This window comes from Equus asinus, chromosome 2, assembly GCF_041296235.1.
Source record: "Equus asinus isolate D_3611 breed Donkey chromosome 2, EquAss-T2T_v2, whole genome shotgun sequence".
Taxonomy (NCBI): Eukaryota; Metazoa; Chordata; class Mammalia; order Perissodactyla; family Equidae; genus Equus; species Equus asinus.
In genome coordinates this window covers 144,083,673-144,102,360 of record NC_091791.1, presented here as the reverse complement: position 1 = coordinate 144,102,360, position 18,688 = coordinate 144,083,673, and the positions used below count along the sequence as shown (strand labels likewise).

General features: G+C 39.7%; 1 protein-coding gene across 2 annotated transcripts in view; it reads right to left on the bottom strand.

Annotated features, from left to right (window-relative positions):
• The window catches only part of WDR72 (WD repeat domain 72), a 229,522-nt gene that overhangs the window by 187,493 nt on the left and 23,341 nt on the right, over positions 1-18,688 (bottom strand). For both annotated transcript variants that reach the window (XM_070501346.1, XM_044764862.2), the window contains exons 2-3: positions 13,152-13,316; positions 278-384 (exon numbers count right to left, since the gene is read on the bottom strand). In XM_070501346.1, the coding sequence (XP_070357447.1) occupies positions 278-384; positions 13,152-13,316 (272 nt within the window). The remainder of the gene's footprint in view (positions 1-277; positions 385-13,151; positions 13,317-18,688) is intronic.

The window sequence follows — 18,688 nt, the reverse complement described above, 5'->3', positions numbered from 1 at the left end:
CACAGTGAGGCTGCCACAAGTCCTATACATGTTCGGGTGTTGATTTTGGTCCCAGTTCAGTAAAAAAAGAGTTTTAGATTGCGAGTCATAGCACCAATTACATTCCTTGGCACCATCACACAAATTACTCAACCATTCAAGATCTAGATTTTCCTATATGTAGAAGGAACATGTTAATCACTAAGGCTTCCTCCATCCTAGAATTCTGTACCCCAACATAGGTTTTAAAAAGGGAGAGGGAATGGAGACAGGTACAAGTTCCACACATCTTACCTACCCATTTTCAGCAGCACTAACGACATAGGGTTGTTTAGAGAAGTCCCTTGCTCTTGCCAAACATGTTACTGAAGCCGAATGACCAAATAGAAGTTCTTTAGCCGAAATCTGAAAATGATGAGGGCAAGCTTTTAAACATCTGCTGACTTTTTAGTTCAAGAATATAAACATGACATTATAGAAACATTCATAATTCTGACTAGAAAATCCTGTTATGTTTTTGCTGTACATAAGTTTCAGGAAAACTGATATAAGGCATATCAAAATGCACAGAATAATAAACTCCTAGATAGAGGAATTGTGTTGTACATATTTTTTTGTTTATTTTTCGTTTTGTATCCATCATGAAACCTAGCTGATTGCTAGACCTGTTTTACAACATCCAGGTTTTGAATACAAATAAGTCAGTGCTGATGTTTATTATGCACAAAATGTACCTCAAATGATAGTAGCTTATTAACGTGCAAATTTCAGATTTCAGAAATGAGTTTACAAAATAATACAAAAAAAGATTACCCTTTTTGTAACCATTATAATACCATATTTGGCTACCTGCCTCAGAAATAGTTATATTAACTTTTCTACATTAAAAATAAAATTGCAACTAAGCTATTATTTAAAATGCCACTGTTTTCTTCCTATATTCGAATTTAAAAATATGGCACCAATGGCTATTTCTTCCATTACCTCATGTGTGAAAAAAGTCTATTCTTTATTATTTTGTAAAACAAGATTATAAAAATTAAACTACAAAACAGAAAATATGTAAGATACCCTCAAATGGAGAAGAGGTTGTCAATAAGGGACTAAAAGTTTAATTTGAATGAGTAGAAAACTTGAGGTTAATAAAACTTGTCTCATGGGTAATAATCTATTTTCCAAATGAATTAATATTCATTATGTTTTTTCTGAACTATGCAAACATATATGTAGCAATGAGGACAAATTATTTCATATGATAATTGTTCTCTGCTTCATCTTATTTCTATCATAATCTGAAATATTTCTTTAAAAGGTCTGTTGTCAGACTAAATTTCTAGTGCTACAAAGAGGGTTTTGTATTTGGTTAGAATCACTTACAACCCAAGTTCTGACTCTCTCCCTTTTTCCTGGGAAACTCAGAAGGTTCCATCTCAGAAAACAACATAATATCTTTCCCCATCATCACACTTGGAAATGCATACCCCTATGAATTTAACCCCATTCCAATATATACAGGCCAAATTAAACAATGAATGAGTGCTCCTCAAGGACATTCCCTCCTCCAGAGAAAATCCACTATGACAAAATGTCAGAATGGAACACCAATGCCTTTCATATGAAGTCCTCATTCTGCTAAATCCCTAAACGTAGTTGAAGCTACATGAACAGTTGAAGCTGTTACAATTCACTATCATCTCCTCATTTTATCACATTCTAGAACAGCTGCAAAGAATAACAAAAAAATTCTACAATAACACCGAGTCATTGTCATGAGGACATCCAGGAGACCTTTACTTCTATTCATCGTCTCTACCTCTATGAAGCATTGGTCCCCCCTTATCCCCGCCCGAGGTACTTCTAACAGCACATTGAGAGAGGGAAAAGAATGCATAAGTTGGCAAGCATTTACAACCATATTCCAAACACTGGTACAACTATGAACAGTGTTCAATCTCCCTTTCACAGGTGAGGAAATTGAGATTCAAAGGATATAAGCCATTTGCCCAATATCGCAGAGTTGGTAAATATTGGAGCTAGAACTTTACCCAGATTTATATTTTTTCTTTCTACACAACATTGCTATTCTTCATTTCGTCATTGTTGTGTTGCCTTCTGAGTACTAAACAAGCAGAAAAACAAAATATACCAAAACTAAGGGAATATATCTGACAGGATGTTCAAGTCACCTTTTTCTATGCTTAAAGGTGTGATGAATACCAGCAATCAATACCAGGAAACCCAGGTAAGGAAGTTCCTAGCATGGGACTTGGAGAAGCACCTCATTAGTGGACCTCTCAAAGCTCTGGGGAAACCAGCGGGCTCTGGGAGTCAGACTCAGAGCCTGGAAATAGCATGCATAATATAGGCATGTGACGGGAAGCCCAGGATGAGGAAACACTTATTCTCCAGCTCCCCTGCACCCTGCCATCCTACCACCCACGGACAGGGAAAGAGTAAGATGTGTACCCAAGCCCCTAATGAATACTAGGATACTCCAAGATATCCAGAACTTAAATCACCTTCTTTCCCTCTCTATTCCTAATCATTATACAAATACATAATACCATCATCCCACCATTCCCACCCATCACCCAACCCCAAATCTGGAACGTATCCTCGACTGTTCCTGCTCCTTTACCTTGAATCCAACTGGCGGCTTAGTTCTGTCCATTCTGTTTTTCTAACATCTTTCCAGGTTTCATCTCCTCATCATTCCAATTTCCACTGATCTGATTCATGTTCAAAAACTTCCTTGACTAAATAACTATAGAAGCCTCCTGCCCATAGTCCCATCTCCACCTCCCTTCAATATGCTCTTCACATTAATACCAAGTGATGTTCTATATCACAAATATAATGAAACAGTATCATGTCATCTCCTCTCATAAAACATCCTCAAAATCCCTTAATATCACCACTGCTTTAAATTAGGATCTAGGATTAGCTCTTGCTAGTTTTTAAAAAAAAATCTAAACCCCTCAGAATGTCGGATTCCATGTTGAGTCTGCTCTGTCCTTTCCAGATGTGCCTATCACCACTAACTTACCCACTATGTTCCAGGTCTACTCAACTACTTTTACCAGTTCCCTGAAGGCAAAATATTCATGCCTTTCACACACACTTATCACTCTCTGTCTGCAATCTCCTCCCACCTTCTTTTCCTGTTCAAGTCCTGTGCATCCTTTAGGACTCAACTCAAGCATCACCCTCAGAAAGACTTCAAAAGCACAATGAGATACCACTTCAGAATGAGAGGATGGCTATTATAAAACAAAAATCAAACTAACTAAAAGGAAATAGCAATGTTGATGAGGATGTGGAAAAAAGGGAACCCTTGTACTCTGCTGGTGAGAATGTAAAATGGTGCAGCTGCTATGGAAAACAGTTTGGCAGCTCCTCAAAAAATTTAAAATAGAGGAGAAGAGCCAAGATGGCGCCGTGAGTAGTCCTCTTTGTCTCTCGCCCTTCGAGTCTACAATTATTTGGACACTTATCGCTTGACAAAGGATATCCAGACAGCATCTCAGGACGTCTGAGACACCCACGCGACTATACATCGGAAGGCGGATGGACTTTCCTCCGGGAGGATGTGGAAATAGGTGAAAACTCTCTGACCCCGATGGGCAGCCTAGTACCCGCAAGCGGCTTTCTTCCAACGGACGCCCCCAGAGGATCCACACACATCTAGGGCAGGAGCGAGAACACAACAGAGGAGCGACGGTGGAAACAGGTGACCAGAACCCTACCTGAACCCCCTGCAATTACTCCTAAACGCAGAGGGAAACTTTGGAGTTGCACACCTGAGCCCGCGGGGAGAGTCTCTCCCCGCCATTGGCGGGGAGACCCAGCCTGGTGCTCGGGGCGCCCGGAGGGTCCCAGAGAGAGACACGGAGGGCATGGAGATCTCCCAGCTGCCGTTGCCCGCCCCGTGGGACTAGGGATTGCCGGAGATCTCGGAGAGGACCGGGGCCGGGGGAATTTTCAAAGGCCGGTTCTGCGACCCGGAGGGGAAGCGCCGGACCTCCGCCGGGGCAGCAGACAAAACTCTCTGTCTGCCATTAGCAGAGGGGCCATGCCCAGCATTCACGGCTCCGGCAGAGGCCCGGAGAGAAGCCCTGAGGGCGGGGCGACCCCCAGCTGCCGTTGCCCGCCCCGTGGGTCTAGGGATTGCCGGAGATCTCGGAGAGGACCGGGGCGGGGGGAACTTTCAAAGGCTGGTTCTGCGACCCGGAGGGGAAGCGCCGGAGCTCTGCCCGGGCAGCAGACAAAACTCTCTGTCTGCCGTTAGCAGAGGGGCCATGCTGAGCATTCACGGCTCCGGGAGAGGCCCGGAGAGAATCCCAGAGGGCGGGGCGACCCCCAGCTGCCGTTGCCCACCCCGTGAGGCTAGGGATTGCCGGAGATCTCAGAGAGGACTGGGGCTGGAGAGAGTTCCAGAGACCCAGCTTAGTAGCCTAGGGGGAAACCCTACAGGCTCACAGCAGCCTTAGGGAAAGCCTCTGCACAGCACCAGTAGAAGGCACCCAGCCGCCAGCCACAAGGCTGGAAGACCCCAGGGCAAAAGCAGCATAGCTAGGTGTACTAACCACAGACTGTAGAAGATGCCAATAGCTCTCCTGCGACCCATAGAGGACAAGTGAGATTTGGTGGGTGCCGACAGCAACGGAGCGACAAATATAAGTGATCCCACCCCTGGCCGCTGGAAAAGCCCATAACACCGTTGCAGACCCCAAGGAGAGAGCACATCTAGGTGGGCTGCAACAGTAGGCACCTGCAGCCTGAAGCCCCCCTGTGACGGCCCCCACGGCAGAGGAGGGAATACAAAGGGCCACTGTGGCTACGAAGAGGGGCCCAGGCCCAGTTAGCAACTACGGACAGGGTTCCTGGTTGGTGAAGTATAAACAGCTGCTCCCCCCACCGCAGCAGCTGAAACAAGTGAAAGGAGCAACTAAACTCTATCTCCATGCGGAGGCACAAATCAACAACATCAAGCAATATGAAAAAATACATTAAATCTCCAGAACAGAAAGAAAGCAACAAATACACAGAAAACAATCCCAAAGAAAATGAGATATATAACCTAAATGACGATGACTTCAAAACAGCCATCATTAAGATTCTCAATAAGTTAAGAGAGAATTCTGACCGACAACTCAACGAGTTCAGGAGCTATGTCACAAAAGAGTTTGATACGATAAAGAAGAACCAAACAGAAATATTGGAAATGAAGAACACAATAGAGGAGATTAAGAAAAATCTAGATGCTCTGAACAGTAGGGCCGATAATATGGAGGAAAGAATTAGCAATTTGGAAGATGGCAATATAGAATTGTTGCAGGCAGAGGAGGAGAGAGAAGCAAGACTTAAAAGAAATGAAGAAACTCTCCGAGAATTATCAGACACAATTAGGAGATGCAACGTAAGGATTATAGGTATACCAGAGGGAGAAGAGAAGGAGAAAGGGGCAGAAAACCTATTCAAAGAAATAATGGCTGAGAACTTCCCAAATCTGGTGAGGGAGATGGATCTTCAGGTGACAGAAGCCAATAGATCTCCAAACTTTATCAATGCAAGAAGACCAACTCCACGGCATATAGTAGTGAAGCTAGCAAAAGTCAACGACAAGGAGAAAATATTAAGGACAGCCAGGCAAAAGAAACTAACCTACAAAGGAACCCCCATCAGGCTATCAGCAGATTTCTCAGCAGAAACTTTACAGGCTAGAAGAGAGTGGAATGATATATTCAAAAATCTGAAGGACAAAAATCTACAGCCGAGAATTCTCTACCCAGCGAAAATATCCTTCAAATACAATGGAGAAATAAAAACTTTCCCAGATAAACAAAAATTAAGGGAGTTCATTGCCACAAAACCTCCTCTTCAGGAAATCCTCAGGAAAACCCTCATTCCTGAAAAATCCAAAAAAGGAAAGGGGCTACAAAACCAAGAGCAGAGGAGATAAGTAGAAGGACAACAACAGAGAGTAGCAGCTCTACATCAGAACAGATTAAACCATGGGACGAGAAACAAAGGAAACTGAAGAAAACCGGAAAACAAGACACAAAATGGGAGTGGTAGGCCCCCACATCTCAATAATCACTCTAAATGTAAATGGATTGAACTCCCCAATCAAAAGACACAGAGTGGCAGGATGGATCAAAGAACAAGATCCAACAATATGCTGCCTCCAGGAAACACACCTCAGCCCCAAAGACAAACACAGACTCAGAGTGAAGGGATGGAGAACAATACTCCAAGCTAATAATGAACAAAAGAAAGCAGGTGTCGCTATACTAATATCAGACAAGGTAGATTTCAAAGCAAAACAGATAAAGAAAGATAAAGAGGGACAGTATATAATGATAAAAGGGACTCTCCACCAAGAAGACATAACACTTATAAATATATACGCACCCAACACAGGAGCACCAAAATTTGTAAAGCAACTCTTAATAGAACTAAAAGAAGACATCAACAACAATACAATAATAGTAGGGGACCTCAACACACCACTAACACCAATGGACAGAACATCCAGACAGAAAATCAACAGGGAAATAATAGAATTAAATGAAAAATTAGACCAGATGGACTTAATAGATATATATAGAACAATTCATCCAAAAACAGCAGGTTACACATTCTTCTCAGGTGCACATGGAACATTCTCAAGGATTGACCATATTTTGGGAACCAAAGCAAACATCAATAAATACAAGAGAGTTGAAATAATATCAAGCATCTTTTCTGATCATAACGCTATTAAACTAGAAATCAACTACAAGAAAAAAGCAGAGAAAGGTGCAAAAATGTGGAGACTAAACAACACGCTTCTCAACAAACAATGGATCATTGAAGAAATTAAAGAAGAAATCAAATATTATCTGGAGACAAATGAAAATGAGAACACGACATACCAAATCATTTGGGATGCAGCAAAAGCAGTCCTAAGAGGGAAATTCATCGCAATACAGGCTCACCTCACTAAACAAGAAAAAGCTCACGTAAGCAACCTCAAACGACACCTAACGGAACTAGAAAAAGAAGAACAAACAAAGCCCAGAGTCAGTAGAAGGAGGGAAATAATAAAAATAAGAGCAGAAATAAACGATATTGAAACAAAAAAGACAATAGAAAGGATCAATGAAACAAAGAGTTGGTTCTTCGAAAGAATTAACAAAATTGACAAACCCCTAGCCAGACTCACCAAGAAAAGAAGAGAGAAAGCGCAAATTAATAAAATCGGGGGGCTGGCCCTGTGGCCGAGTGGTTAAGTTCGTGCGCTCCGCTGCAGGCGGACCAGTGTTTCGTCGGTTCGAATCCTGGGCGCGGACATGGCACTGCTCGTCAGACCACGCTGAGGCAGCGTCCCACATGACACAACTAGAGGAACCCACAACGAAGAATACACAACTAGGTACACAACTAGAGGAACCCACAACAAAGAATACACAACTATGTACCGGGGGGCTTTGGGGAGAAAAAGGAAAAAAATAAATAAATAAATAAATAAATAAATAAATAAATAAATAAATAAAATCAGGAATGACAGAGGAGAAATCACAACAGATACCAATGAAATACAAGAGATCATAAGAGAATACTATGAAAAACTATATGCCAACAAATTGAACAACTTGGAAGAAATGGACAAATTCCTAGACTCCTACAATCTCCCCAAACTGAATCAGGAAGAAATGGAGAATCTGAATAGACCAATCACAAGTAAGGAAATAGAAACGGTAATCAAAAACCTCCCCAAAAACAAGAGTCCAGGACCAGACGGCTTCTCTGGAGAATTCTACCAAACATTCAAAGAAGACTTAATACCTATTCTCCTCAAACTGTTCCAGAAAATTGAGAAAGATGGAGAACTCCCTAACACATTCTATGAAGCCAACATCACTCTGATCCCCAAACCTGACAAGGACAACACAAAGAAGGAGAACTACAGGCCGATATCACTGATGAACATAGATGCAAAAATCCTCAACAAAATTTTGGCAAACCGATTACAGCAATACATCAAAAAGATTATACACCAGGATCAAGTGGGATTTATACCAGGGACACAGGGATGGTTCAACATCCGCAAGTCAATCAACGTGATACACTACATCAACAAAATGAAAAACAAAAACCACATGATCATCTCAATAGACGCAGAGAAAGCATTCGACAAGATCCAACACCCATTTATGATAAAAACCCTCAGTAAAATGGGTATAGAAGGAAAGTACCTCAACATAATAAAGGCCATATATGATAGACCCACAGCCAACATCATACTCAATGGACAAAAGCTGAAAGCCATCCCTCTGAGGACAGGAACAAGACAAGGGTGCCCACTTTCACCACTCCTATTCAACATAGTACTGGAGGTGCTGGCCAGAGCAATTCGGCAGGAAAAAAAAATAAAAGGAATCCAAATAGGTAACGAAGAAGTAAAACTCGCGTTGTTTGCAGACGACATGATCTTATACATAGAAAACCCCAAAGAATCCACAGAAAAACTATTAGAAATAATCAACAACTACAGCAAAGTAGCAGGGTATAAAATTAACGTGCATAAATCAGTAGCATTTCTATACACTAACAATAAACTAACAGAAAAAGAACTCAAGAACTCTATCCCATTCACAATAGCAACGAAAAGAATAAAATACCTTGGGATAAACTTAACCAAGGAAGTGAAGGATCTATACAATGAAAACTACAAGACTTTCTTGAAAGAAATAGGCGATGACATAAAGAGATGGAAAAACATTCCTTGCACATGGATTGGAAGAATAAACATAGTTAAAATGTCCATACTACCTAAAGCAATATACAGATTCAATGCTATCCCAATCAGAATCCCAAGAACATTCTTCACAGAAATTGAACAAACAATCCTAAAATTCATATGGGGGAACAAAAGACCACGAATTGCTAAAGCAATCCTGAGCAAGAAAAACAAAGCCGGCGGAATCACAATCCCCGATCTCAAAACATACTACAAAGCTACAGTGATCAAAACAGCATGGTACTGGTACAAAAACAGGTCCACAGATCAATGGAACAGAATTGAAAGCCCAGAGATAAAACCACACATCTATGGACAGCTAATCTTCGACAAAGGAGCAGAGGGCCTACAATGGAGAAAAGAAAGTCTCTTCAACAAATGGTGCTGGGAAAACTGGACAGCCACATGCAAAAGATTGAAAATTGACCATTCTTTTTCACCACACACCAAAATAAACTCAAAATGGATCAAAGACCTAAAGATTAGGCCTGAGACAATAAGTCTTTTGGAAGAGAATATAGGCAGTACACTCTTTGACATCAGTTTCAAAAGAATCTTTTCGGACACTGTAACTCCTCAGTTGAGGGAAACAATAGAAAGAATAAACAAATGGGACTTCATCAGACTAAAGAGCTTCTTCAAGGCAAGGGAAAACAGAATTGAAACAAAAAAACAGCTCACTAATTGGGAAAAAATATTTACAAGCCACTTATCCGACAAAGGGTTAATCTCCATAATATACAAAGAACTCACACTGCTTAACAACAAAAAAACAAACAACCCGATCAAAAAATGGGCAGAGGACATGAACAGACATTTCTCAAAAGAAGATATGAATATGGCCAATAGACACATGAAAAGATGTTCATCATCGCTAATCATCAGGGAAATGCAAATCAAAACTACACTAAGATATCACCTTACCCCCGTTAGATTGGCAAAAACATCCAAAACCAAGAACGACAAATGTTGGAGAGGTTGTGGAGAAAGAGGAACCCTCATACACTGTTGGTGGGAATGCAAACTGGTACAGCCACTATGGAAAACAGTATGGAGATTTCTCAAAAAGTTAAAAATAGAAATACCCTATGACCCAGCCATCCCATTACTGGGTATCTATCCTAAGAACCTGATATCAGATATCTCAAGAGTCCGTTGCACCCCTATGTTCATCGCAGCATTATTTACAATAGCCAAGACGTGGAACCAGCCTACATGCCCAGAAACTGATGATTGGATAAAGAAGGTGTGGTATATATACACAATGGAATACTACTCAGCCATAAAAAAAAGACGAAATTGGCCCATTCACAACAATGTGGATGGACCTCGAGGGCATTATGTTAAGCGAAATAAGTCAGTCAGAGAAAGACGAACTCTATATGACTCCACTCATAGGTGGAAATTAGTATATTGAGAAGGAGATCTGATCGGTGGTTACCAGGGAAAAGGGGGGGTGGGGGGAGGGTACGGAGGGGGAAGTGGTGTACCCACAACATGACTAACAAAAATGTACAACTGAAATTTCACAAGCTTGTAATCCATCATAACATTAATAAAAAAAAAAAAAAATTTAAAATAGAACTACCATGTAACCTAGCAATGTGACTTCTAGGTATACACACCAAAGAAGTAAAAGTAGTGACTCAAACAGATGTTTGTACATACAGGTTCATAGTAGCATCATTCACAATAGTCAAAAGCTGGAAGCAACTCAAGCGTCCATTGATGGATGAATGGATAAACAAAATGTGGTATATACATACAAGGGAATATTATTCAGCCCTAAAAGGAAATTCTGACATATGCCACAAAATGGATAAACCTTGAGGACGCCAGGCTAAGTGAAATAAGCCAGTCACAAAAGGATACATACTGTATGATTCTACTTATATGAGATACACAGAGTAGTCAAATTCACAGAGACAGGAGGTATCCCACTGCTCTACAACTTCCTATTTAGAAGCCTGTCTTCCACACTAGACTGAGAAACTCAAAAGAGAGATCTGTGCCTAGAACAAAAAGCATCTGTGTAATTTGTCTAATGACTCCCTAAGTAAGTGTCCTCAGGTTTGTTTTTCCACTTTACATGGTGGCAAGTGAGTATTTAAGACCACAGAACATGATGTATTGTCTTACCTAAATCCTTTTGGACGGGAGATGGAGCTTTCCAAATTTAGTATGAAGAGGAAATAAATGGCTTCCAGGTCACTTTACACCCCCTCCTTGTAACTTTCTTCTTCCCTTCCTGCTGTCCTCCTGCTGATATGTTCACTGGCTTTAGCATGCCCTACAGCTATAATCTCTCACGTCCTCAAAGCCCTCCCTTTTCTTCCTCTGTCCAAATTATTCCTTTATATATAAAAATGTTTTAATAAAAATCAAATTAAACTACCAAGCATTAAAATATTAATGACGGACCACTCACTCGACTGCCTTACAGGTAGCAAGATTGGTTGAGATTTAAAAATGCCCTTGATTTTTGCAAAGCCTAGAGTGTTCCCTGCTAATAGTTGATCTGTTGTCATGTAGGGGTGAGACTCTTAGGAAAAATCAGAGAAAATGTTCATTCTTTCTGATCATACGGTTAGCCACAGAAAATGTGAAGGAAAACTCACACGTCAAAAATCTCACATTCATATTAATTGGTCTCATATTTATGTTATTAACTTTCTGACAATGTCCTGACAGTGAATTTCCAAAACATAAAGCTGATCCAATCCCCTACTAAAATCTCTTCAATGGTTCTCCTTGTTTTTTCCCACCCCAGCTGATCTGATTCCCATTCCCCTCCTATATCTACTATGGATTTCTCAATATTGGCACTATTGGTATTTTGAATGGGATAATTCTTTGTTGTGAAGGGGTCTCATGTGCAGTATAGGATGTTTAAAGCATCCCTGGCCCCTACTCACTAGGTGCCGGTAGCATCCCCCTTCCTCCAGCTGTGACAACCAAAATTATCTGTAGATGGTACCAAATGTCTCTTGTGGGGCAATTTCGCTCTCTGTTAAGAATCTCTAATCCCAAGCAAAAGACTTGCTCCTAAGAAAAGCGTGGCATAACTTCTCCCAGTAAAGATGCAGTGTAGACTACTCCCTATTTAGAATACGTTGTATTATAACATAACTGCACCTCATTAGCCTATGTCTGTCCTCTACTATAATGCAATCTCTTGGGCAGCCAGCACAAAGTCTTCCTATTCATGTCTGAACTCAGGTACCTAGCATAATGCCTAACTTATGCACTCAATAAATGCATGCTGAATAAATTCCAGGAACATACATGAAAAGATAGAGATGCTAGGATTCCAGATTTCTTAAGCTTATAGTAATTTACATATGACAAGGCAATTACCCCAGCCAGAAAACACTACACTTCAACATTAAAAGTAGTTTAGACATTTCAAGTAATTTAGGAGTCTGAGTTAAACTATAAGAGATAATAAATGTGAAGGCCAATTTTCAAAGCTCAATTGTTGCAATAATGCCAGTTCCTTCTTTCAGGAATGTTCATAAACATTGAGCTGAGCTGGTCTGCTACGCACTTCTTGGCAGTCCTGCAGTGTAGCTGTTCAGTGAAGGGAGATGTTAATTAATTACTCTATAAAATAGAATTACAATTAATTGTTAATTTAGGTTTTAAAGTGACAAACTTTAAAGGCTAAAAATAATCTTTGATCTTTAAAAGGCTTCTTAATGAGGGCAGTATACTTTAAGTACGTCATTAGTTTAAATGTTCAAATTGGGTCTAGAGGCTGCTAGAGCTAAGCAAATATCTATTCCAATATGTTAAATGTTTATGACTTGGGACAGGGACAATTAATTGCTAATCAATGGGCCAAATCCTAGGTGAGGTCAGGTTCTGAAATAGGAGGATGACAATAGTAAATTGGATTTAGAGCTTTTTGATGTGATCTGTAAAAATCACAGGCAAGCAGAGACTAAAAGAATCGCAAGAAGGCCAAACCGACAGAAACACCCAGATAATTAAGATATTACTCATTTATTTAATAGTGGTTTTCAAGGATGCCCTTTGTTTAGATTAATGAGCCATAATTTTTAGAATTATACTTACATGTCTGTAGTTCAGTTACTTAAGCATATAATTCAGGATATAAAACAGTAAAACTCAGCATAGCTTAAAGGGTGATAACACTTAGCTGGTAGCTAAGATTAGCAATACTCATAATATAATTTTCCAATATGATCTTGATCCACCATATAATACTTAATTTTCCCCAAATTCAGAAGTAAAACCAATCTACTACTTCAGTAAGCATCTTTTTAACAATCACGCAAACTTCCACTGTCACTGCAGGTAGAAGAAGCAAGCTGTGCTTATTTTGTGAGCATTGTCTTTTTCAATATGAATAGTTTCCACTAACCTTTAGTTCAGGTGAGAGATTCCAGAGACACAGCTGCCCCTCTTGACTCCCAGTTATAACTGTCTGCTGGTCATCGGTGATCATGATTGCAGTGATGCTGTGTGGAGGGGCCTTCCTCCCCCAGAGTGCCACTGCCTGCAAGGAGGGCCTCATGTTGAATGAATCCTGGACACACAGAGGAGGGAAGAGGTATACACAGTCATCATTCTTAAATTTGGGGGAACTGGTCATATCACAAGGTGGATTTATGATGACATAAACTTTAACAACATTTTCTCCCAGAGCTATGGAGTGGGGCACTTCCCCATCAGTTAGAGGAGAAGGTAGTCTTCAGACATTGAAATGACCATGCTCAGTGTTAATCCATCAAAGAGGAATAACTTTTATTCCAATTCTTGATTATTGATGCTGATGAAGAGAAGGCTAGGAATAGTCTATCCACTCTTCCCTAAGCTCTTACTGTGGGTGGTCGCCACCCACAGTAGAATATTAATATTCTACTATTGATATGCATATGAATTGTAGCAGAATATGAATATTCTACATCCTATAGAATATTATATTCTGTATACAGAAAGCTGTCATATTCTGTATATATTCTTATAAGCTGTCGTACTCTGTATATAGAATATAATATTCTATTCTACAGAATAGAGCTGTCTACACACTATAATTTGAAGACAGCTTTGCAAATTCTCTCTCCATAAATGTCACCTCATCTAGATAACAAATATCTGAACTTTGCTATTAAAAAGTAAATCTGGGGGGGGGCTGGCCCCGTGGCCGAGTGGTTAAGTTCGCGCGCTCCGCTGCAGGCGGCCCAGTGTTTCGTTGGTTCGAATCCTGGGCATGGACATGGCACTGCTCATCAAACCTCGCTGGGGCAGCGTCCCATATGCCACAACTAGGTGGACCCACAACGAAGAATATACAACTATGTACCTGGGGGCTTTGGGGAGAAAAAGGAAAAAAAAATAAAATCTTCAAAAACAAAAAAAAGAAAAGATCTCTATAAAAAAAAAAAAAAAGTAAATCTAGGGGGCTGACCCCATGGCCGAATGGTTAAGTTTGTGCCCTCTGCTTAGGCGGCCCAGAGTTTCACCTGGCACTGCTCATCAAGCCATGCTGAGGCGGCATCCCACATGCCACAACTAGAAGGACCCACAACTAAAAATACCCAACTATGTATCAGGGGGCTTTGGGAGAAAAAGGAAAAATAAAATCTTTAAAAAAAAAAAAGTAAATCTATTCCAAAAACGTTTCCTAGTCTTCAAAGATTCATGTAAGGCTGTTATGATTTCTGCTATATTCATGTTCTACCTTTGCTATTTATAATAATAATTTTTATTTTTATATTTATATTTGGTATCTTCCTAAACAATACTTTTAGAAAAATCACTACCTTCATTTGCTAGTTACAAGGGTTAAAAGGAACACATAATTACCAAAAACTGCTTGCCTGTGCACCACCCAAAATAATCTGAAATATAACCCATAATATGAGCATTACATTTTTGAACCATTGAGTTAAATGTTCTCCAAATAGGCATTATTTTCTGAAATACAAATAATTTGGGGATGAATAACACTTTAAGTCCTTAGAATAAATCAGTAAATTTTCTCCTCTAAGTATATATGACATTAATGTCATTAAAAAATGTCAAAGAGGGGCCAGCCCGGTGGCATAGTGGCATGGTGGTTAAGTTTGCGTGCTCTGCTTTGGTGGCCCAGAGTTGGTGCATTCAGATCCCGAGTGTGAACCTAGCACTGCTAGTCAGGCCGTGCCTTGGCAGCATCCCACATAAAGTGGAGGAAGATTGGCACAGATGTGGGCTCAGAGACAATCTTGTTCAAGGAGAAAGAGGAGGACTGGAAACAGATGTTAGCTCAAGGCCAATCTTCCTCACACACACACACACAACCTCATCAAATGTACATTTTCAATACCTATATATAAATATATACATACATATATTTGTATATACAAACAAACATATTGCATGTCAATTATATTTTAATAAAGCTGTTTAAAAAAAAGAAAGCATTTTGGAAGACACTTCCACAACCAAGATTGCATATGATTTCCACAGAAACAAACAACCCCAGTGGCAAATAAGCTCACAATTAAAAATGAAAAAACATTCAGGAAATAATAAACCAGAGCAAAAAGAGCAATTAGTATTCCAAGAAATAATGATAAGAAAACAATCTAAAAACACATTGCAAAAGAAGAACGAATATATTAAATTTATTATAAACTATCAAAGAGACAAAGAAATTTAAAACCCTAAGAAAAAAGACAGCCTATAAAAAAATAAACAGGCAAAATTTTAAAAGAAACAATACTACCTTTAGAAATAAAATATAATCATTGGAATATAACAAATGTCAATTAATGGGATAAATCAGAATAGACTCAAGTGAAGAATCAATAGATTTAAAGAGAATTCTCAAGAAATTACACAGAATACAGCAAGAAATGGAAAAGAATTAGAAAATGAATGAAAAAAATCAGAGAAATTAATATTAATCAGGATGTTAAGAGCTATAGATGATAAAATGATAACACAACATTTATCTGACATAAGCTCCAAAAAAAGGTAGAACTCTCTCTTTCTGGCTATTTCAGTCCTAAAACTATCAGGTAGAGAGGGCATGAGTAGGGCGTGGGAGGTCAAACTGCATAAAGAGGGCATCCTTATAGCAGATGCATGTGGAGTCAGAGCCCAGGGAGAGTGAATAGGGTGTTCACACATGGGGCAGTTCCATGTGAGTTGCAGAGCCCAGGCAGAGTGAAGAGGAATATAGTGTGCAAGCCTGTCTTGTACTGAGTGTTGGAGCCTGAGCAAGGTAAAGAAGGAGTTCACACAATGAGCTGCCTCAACAAGGGTTGTCATGAGCCTAAAAGGGATGAGGATGGCAAAGGAAGGGACCCTGGTGTGGGAGGTCAGTGCCTGTGTAGGGTGGGAAGCATATTCATATGGAAGAGAGATCCAGTGTGGAGTGCTAGAGCCCAAGCAGAGAATGATGGTGTTCATCTTGGGGAGGGAGGTATAGGCAAAGAGGTCAGAGGCTGGGCAGGGTGAGGAAGACGTTCATTTACAAGGATGGCCAGGCATAGAGTGCTGCAGCCCAGAGAAGATAAGAAAGGTGTGCATGTTGGGGGAAGTTCAGCACATCATGGAGGGGTAAGGAGGGCTACTGCCCGAAAGTATAACCAGACATAATGAGGGAACACAGGGGGCTGCAGGGTAGTCACACGTGGGGTCAGTGAACAGCTCCACAAGGGATGATGAAGATATATAATGATCAGGAGGGCATGCATATAGAGGACAGGGCAGCAGAAAATTGGCTGCATAAAGGGTAAATGATCAAATAAGTAAGATATTAATAGGATAACAGGAACCAGATTTCTTACCATGAGAAAAGGGAGTCAGAAAATAGAAAGGAAGAAAACTAGAATGATCCCTGTGGTGTTGGAGTGGAATCAGAGGTACTGGTGTGAAATAAACGTAGATGTAAACAGACACAAACACACACATTTCTTATTTCTGTTTGCTGAGGGCTGAGGGGCAGCAGCAATGGCAATGAGCTCACTTACCATCTTCTACACACTATTCTCTATAAGAGGAACCAGGGTTTCTTGGGAAGTTAGTTGATTCCAGGCGTGGAGCAGGGAAAACACAAGATGATACTGGAACATGTTGTTTAAAGCAAGGAAGTGCTCTATGAATGAGGGAGACATAGCAAAAAGACATGGGAGCCAACTTGAAGAGGCTCCCACTGGCAAATTATGGACAACGTGAGCATTAAAATAAATAATGTGAGGAATAGATTATAACTCCTTGAATAAAATAGGAAACCATGAGTTCACACTGATAATTACTAATTACAAAAGGGAAAAGAGTAACTTTACAGTGGAAAATCCTTGCAGATACCTCCTTAATCAAGTGATGAAAGTTAGCCACCAGTGATAGGACAAATCAAATTCATGTGCCACGTGATAGGATGCAATGAGAAGAACACAACATCATTTCTGCAATATTCCTGCCAAAGATGCATGACCTGGATCTAATCATGACAAATACAAATTGAAGGACTCTCTACAAAATATCTGGCCTGTAATCTTCTAACATGTCAAGGTCATGAAAGTCAAAGGAAGACTGAGAAACTACTCCAACTAAAGGAAACTCAGGAGACGTGACAACTAAATGCAACATGTGATTCTAGACTGGATTCTTTTGCTATAACTGATATTATTGGTGTAAGTGGAAAAAACTTGATTGGGGTATAGGGACTGTATGGAAGTAATATATCAATGTTAATTTCCTAACTTTAAGTATTTATTGTGATTGTGTAGGAGAATGTTTTTGTTCTGGGAAACATAAAGTATTCTGAAAAGATGAGGTAACAAATTCGCAACTTACTCAAATAATTTTCAGGTAAACAGTTCTGTGAACTATACCTACTACTTATCTGTAAGTCTGAGATTGTTTTTAAAAATATATCATTAGGGCTGGCCTGGTGGCATAGTGGTTAAGTTCACATGCTCCAATTTGGTGGCCCAGGGTTCGCTGGTTTGGATCCTGGGCACGGACCTACGTACCGCTTATCAAGCCATGCTGTGGCAGGCATCCCACACGCAAAATAAAGGAAGATGAGCACAGACATTAGCTCAGGGCCAATCTTCCTCCACAAAAAAGAGGAGGATTAGAAGTGGATGTTAGCTCAGGGCTAATCTTCCTCAAAAAAACACACACTATATATATATAAATAAAATTAAATAATTAATGATAGACAATTTTCCAAAATGTTTCAAAAATATGAAAACTTAGATTCAAGAATCCAATAAGCATTAAAGATTAAAACAAAAATAGACACCAAAGCACATCTTGGAGAAACTGCAGTATACTAGAAGCAAAGTGTGAAAGAAATGAAATGACCCAAAAAAGAAACAGTAAGTATGCCTAAAGCAAATTTCTCCACAGCAAAATGATGGCCAGAAGCTACTGGAATTTTACCTGCAAAATGCTGAAGGGAGGTGAATGTCAATCTAGGTTTTTGTATCTAGTTATCATTTAATGTGAGGGCACTATAAAGACATTTCTCCAATAAATAAGGCCAGAGAAAATAGAGCATTTACAGACCTTGCTGAAACAATTATGAAAGGATGTGCTTTAGGGAAAATATATTAAATCAAAAAGAAAGGAATAAAATGGAATACAAGATGCAGTGGTAATCAGAAATCAGTAAGCACACAAGTAAATCTAAATGAGCATTATTTGTAAAATAATAATACTAATAATGATGAAGTGACTAACTGAGGAAATTAAAGAGGTAAATTAAAAGTCCAGATAAGAATATGAAAGAAAAGGAAGTGGAATCTGTGTTAAAGCATTCGAATGGTCTTGTATGCATGCAAAGAGAGCAGAGATACTGATTAAATTTTCTTAAGGGAAGAATTCATGACAAGATGCTAAAAGAAAAAAAAAATTGTGTGTAACCTTCAAACCTTTAGGTGGTAAAAGGAAATAAAG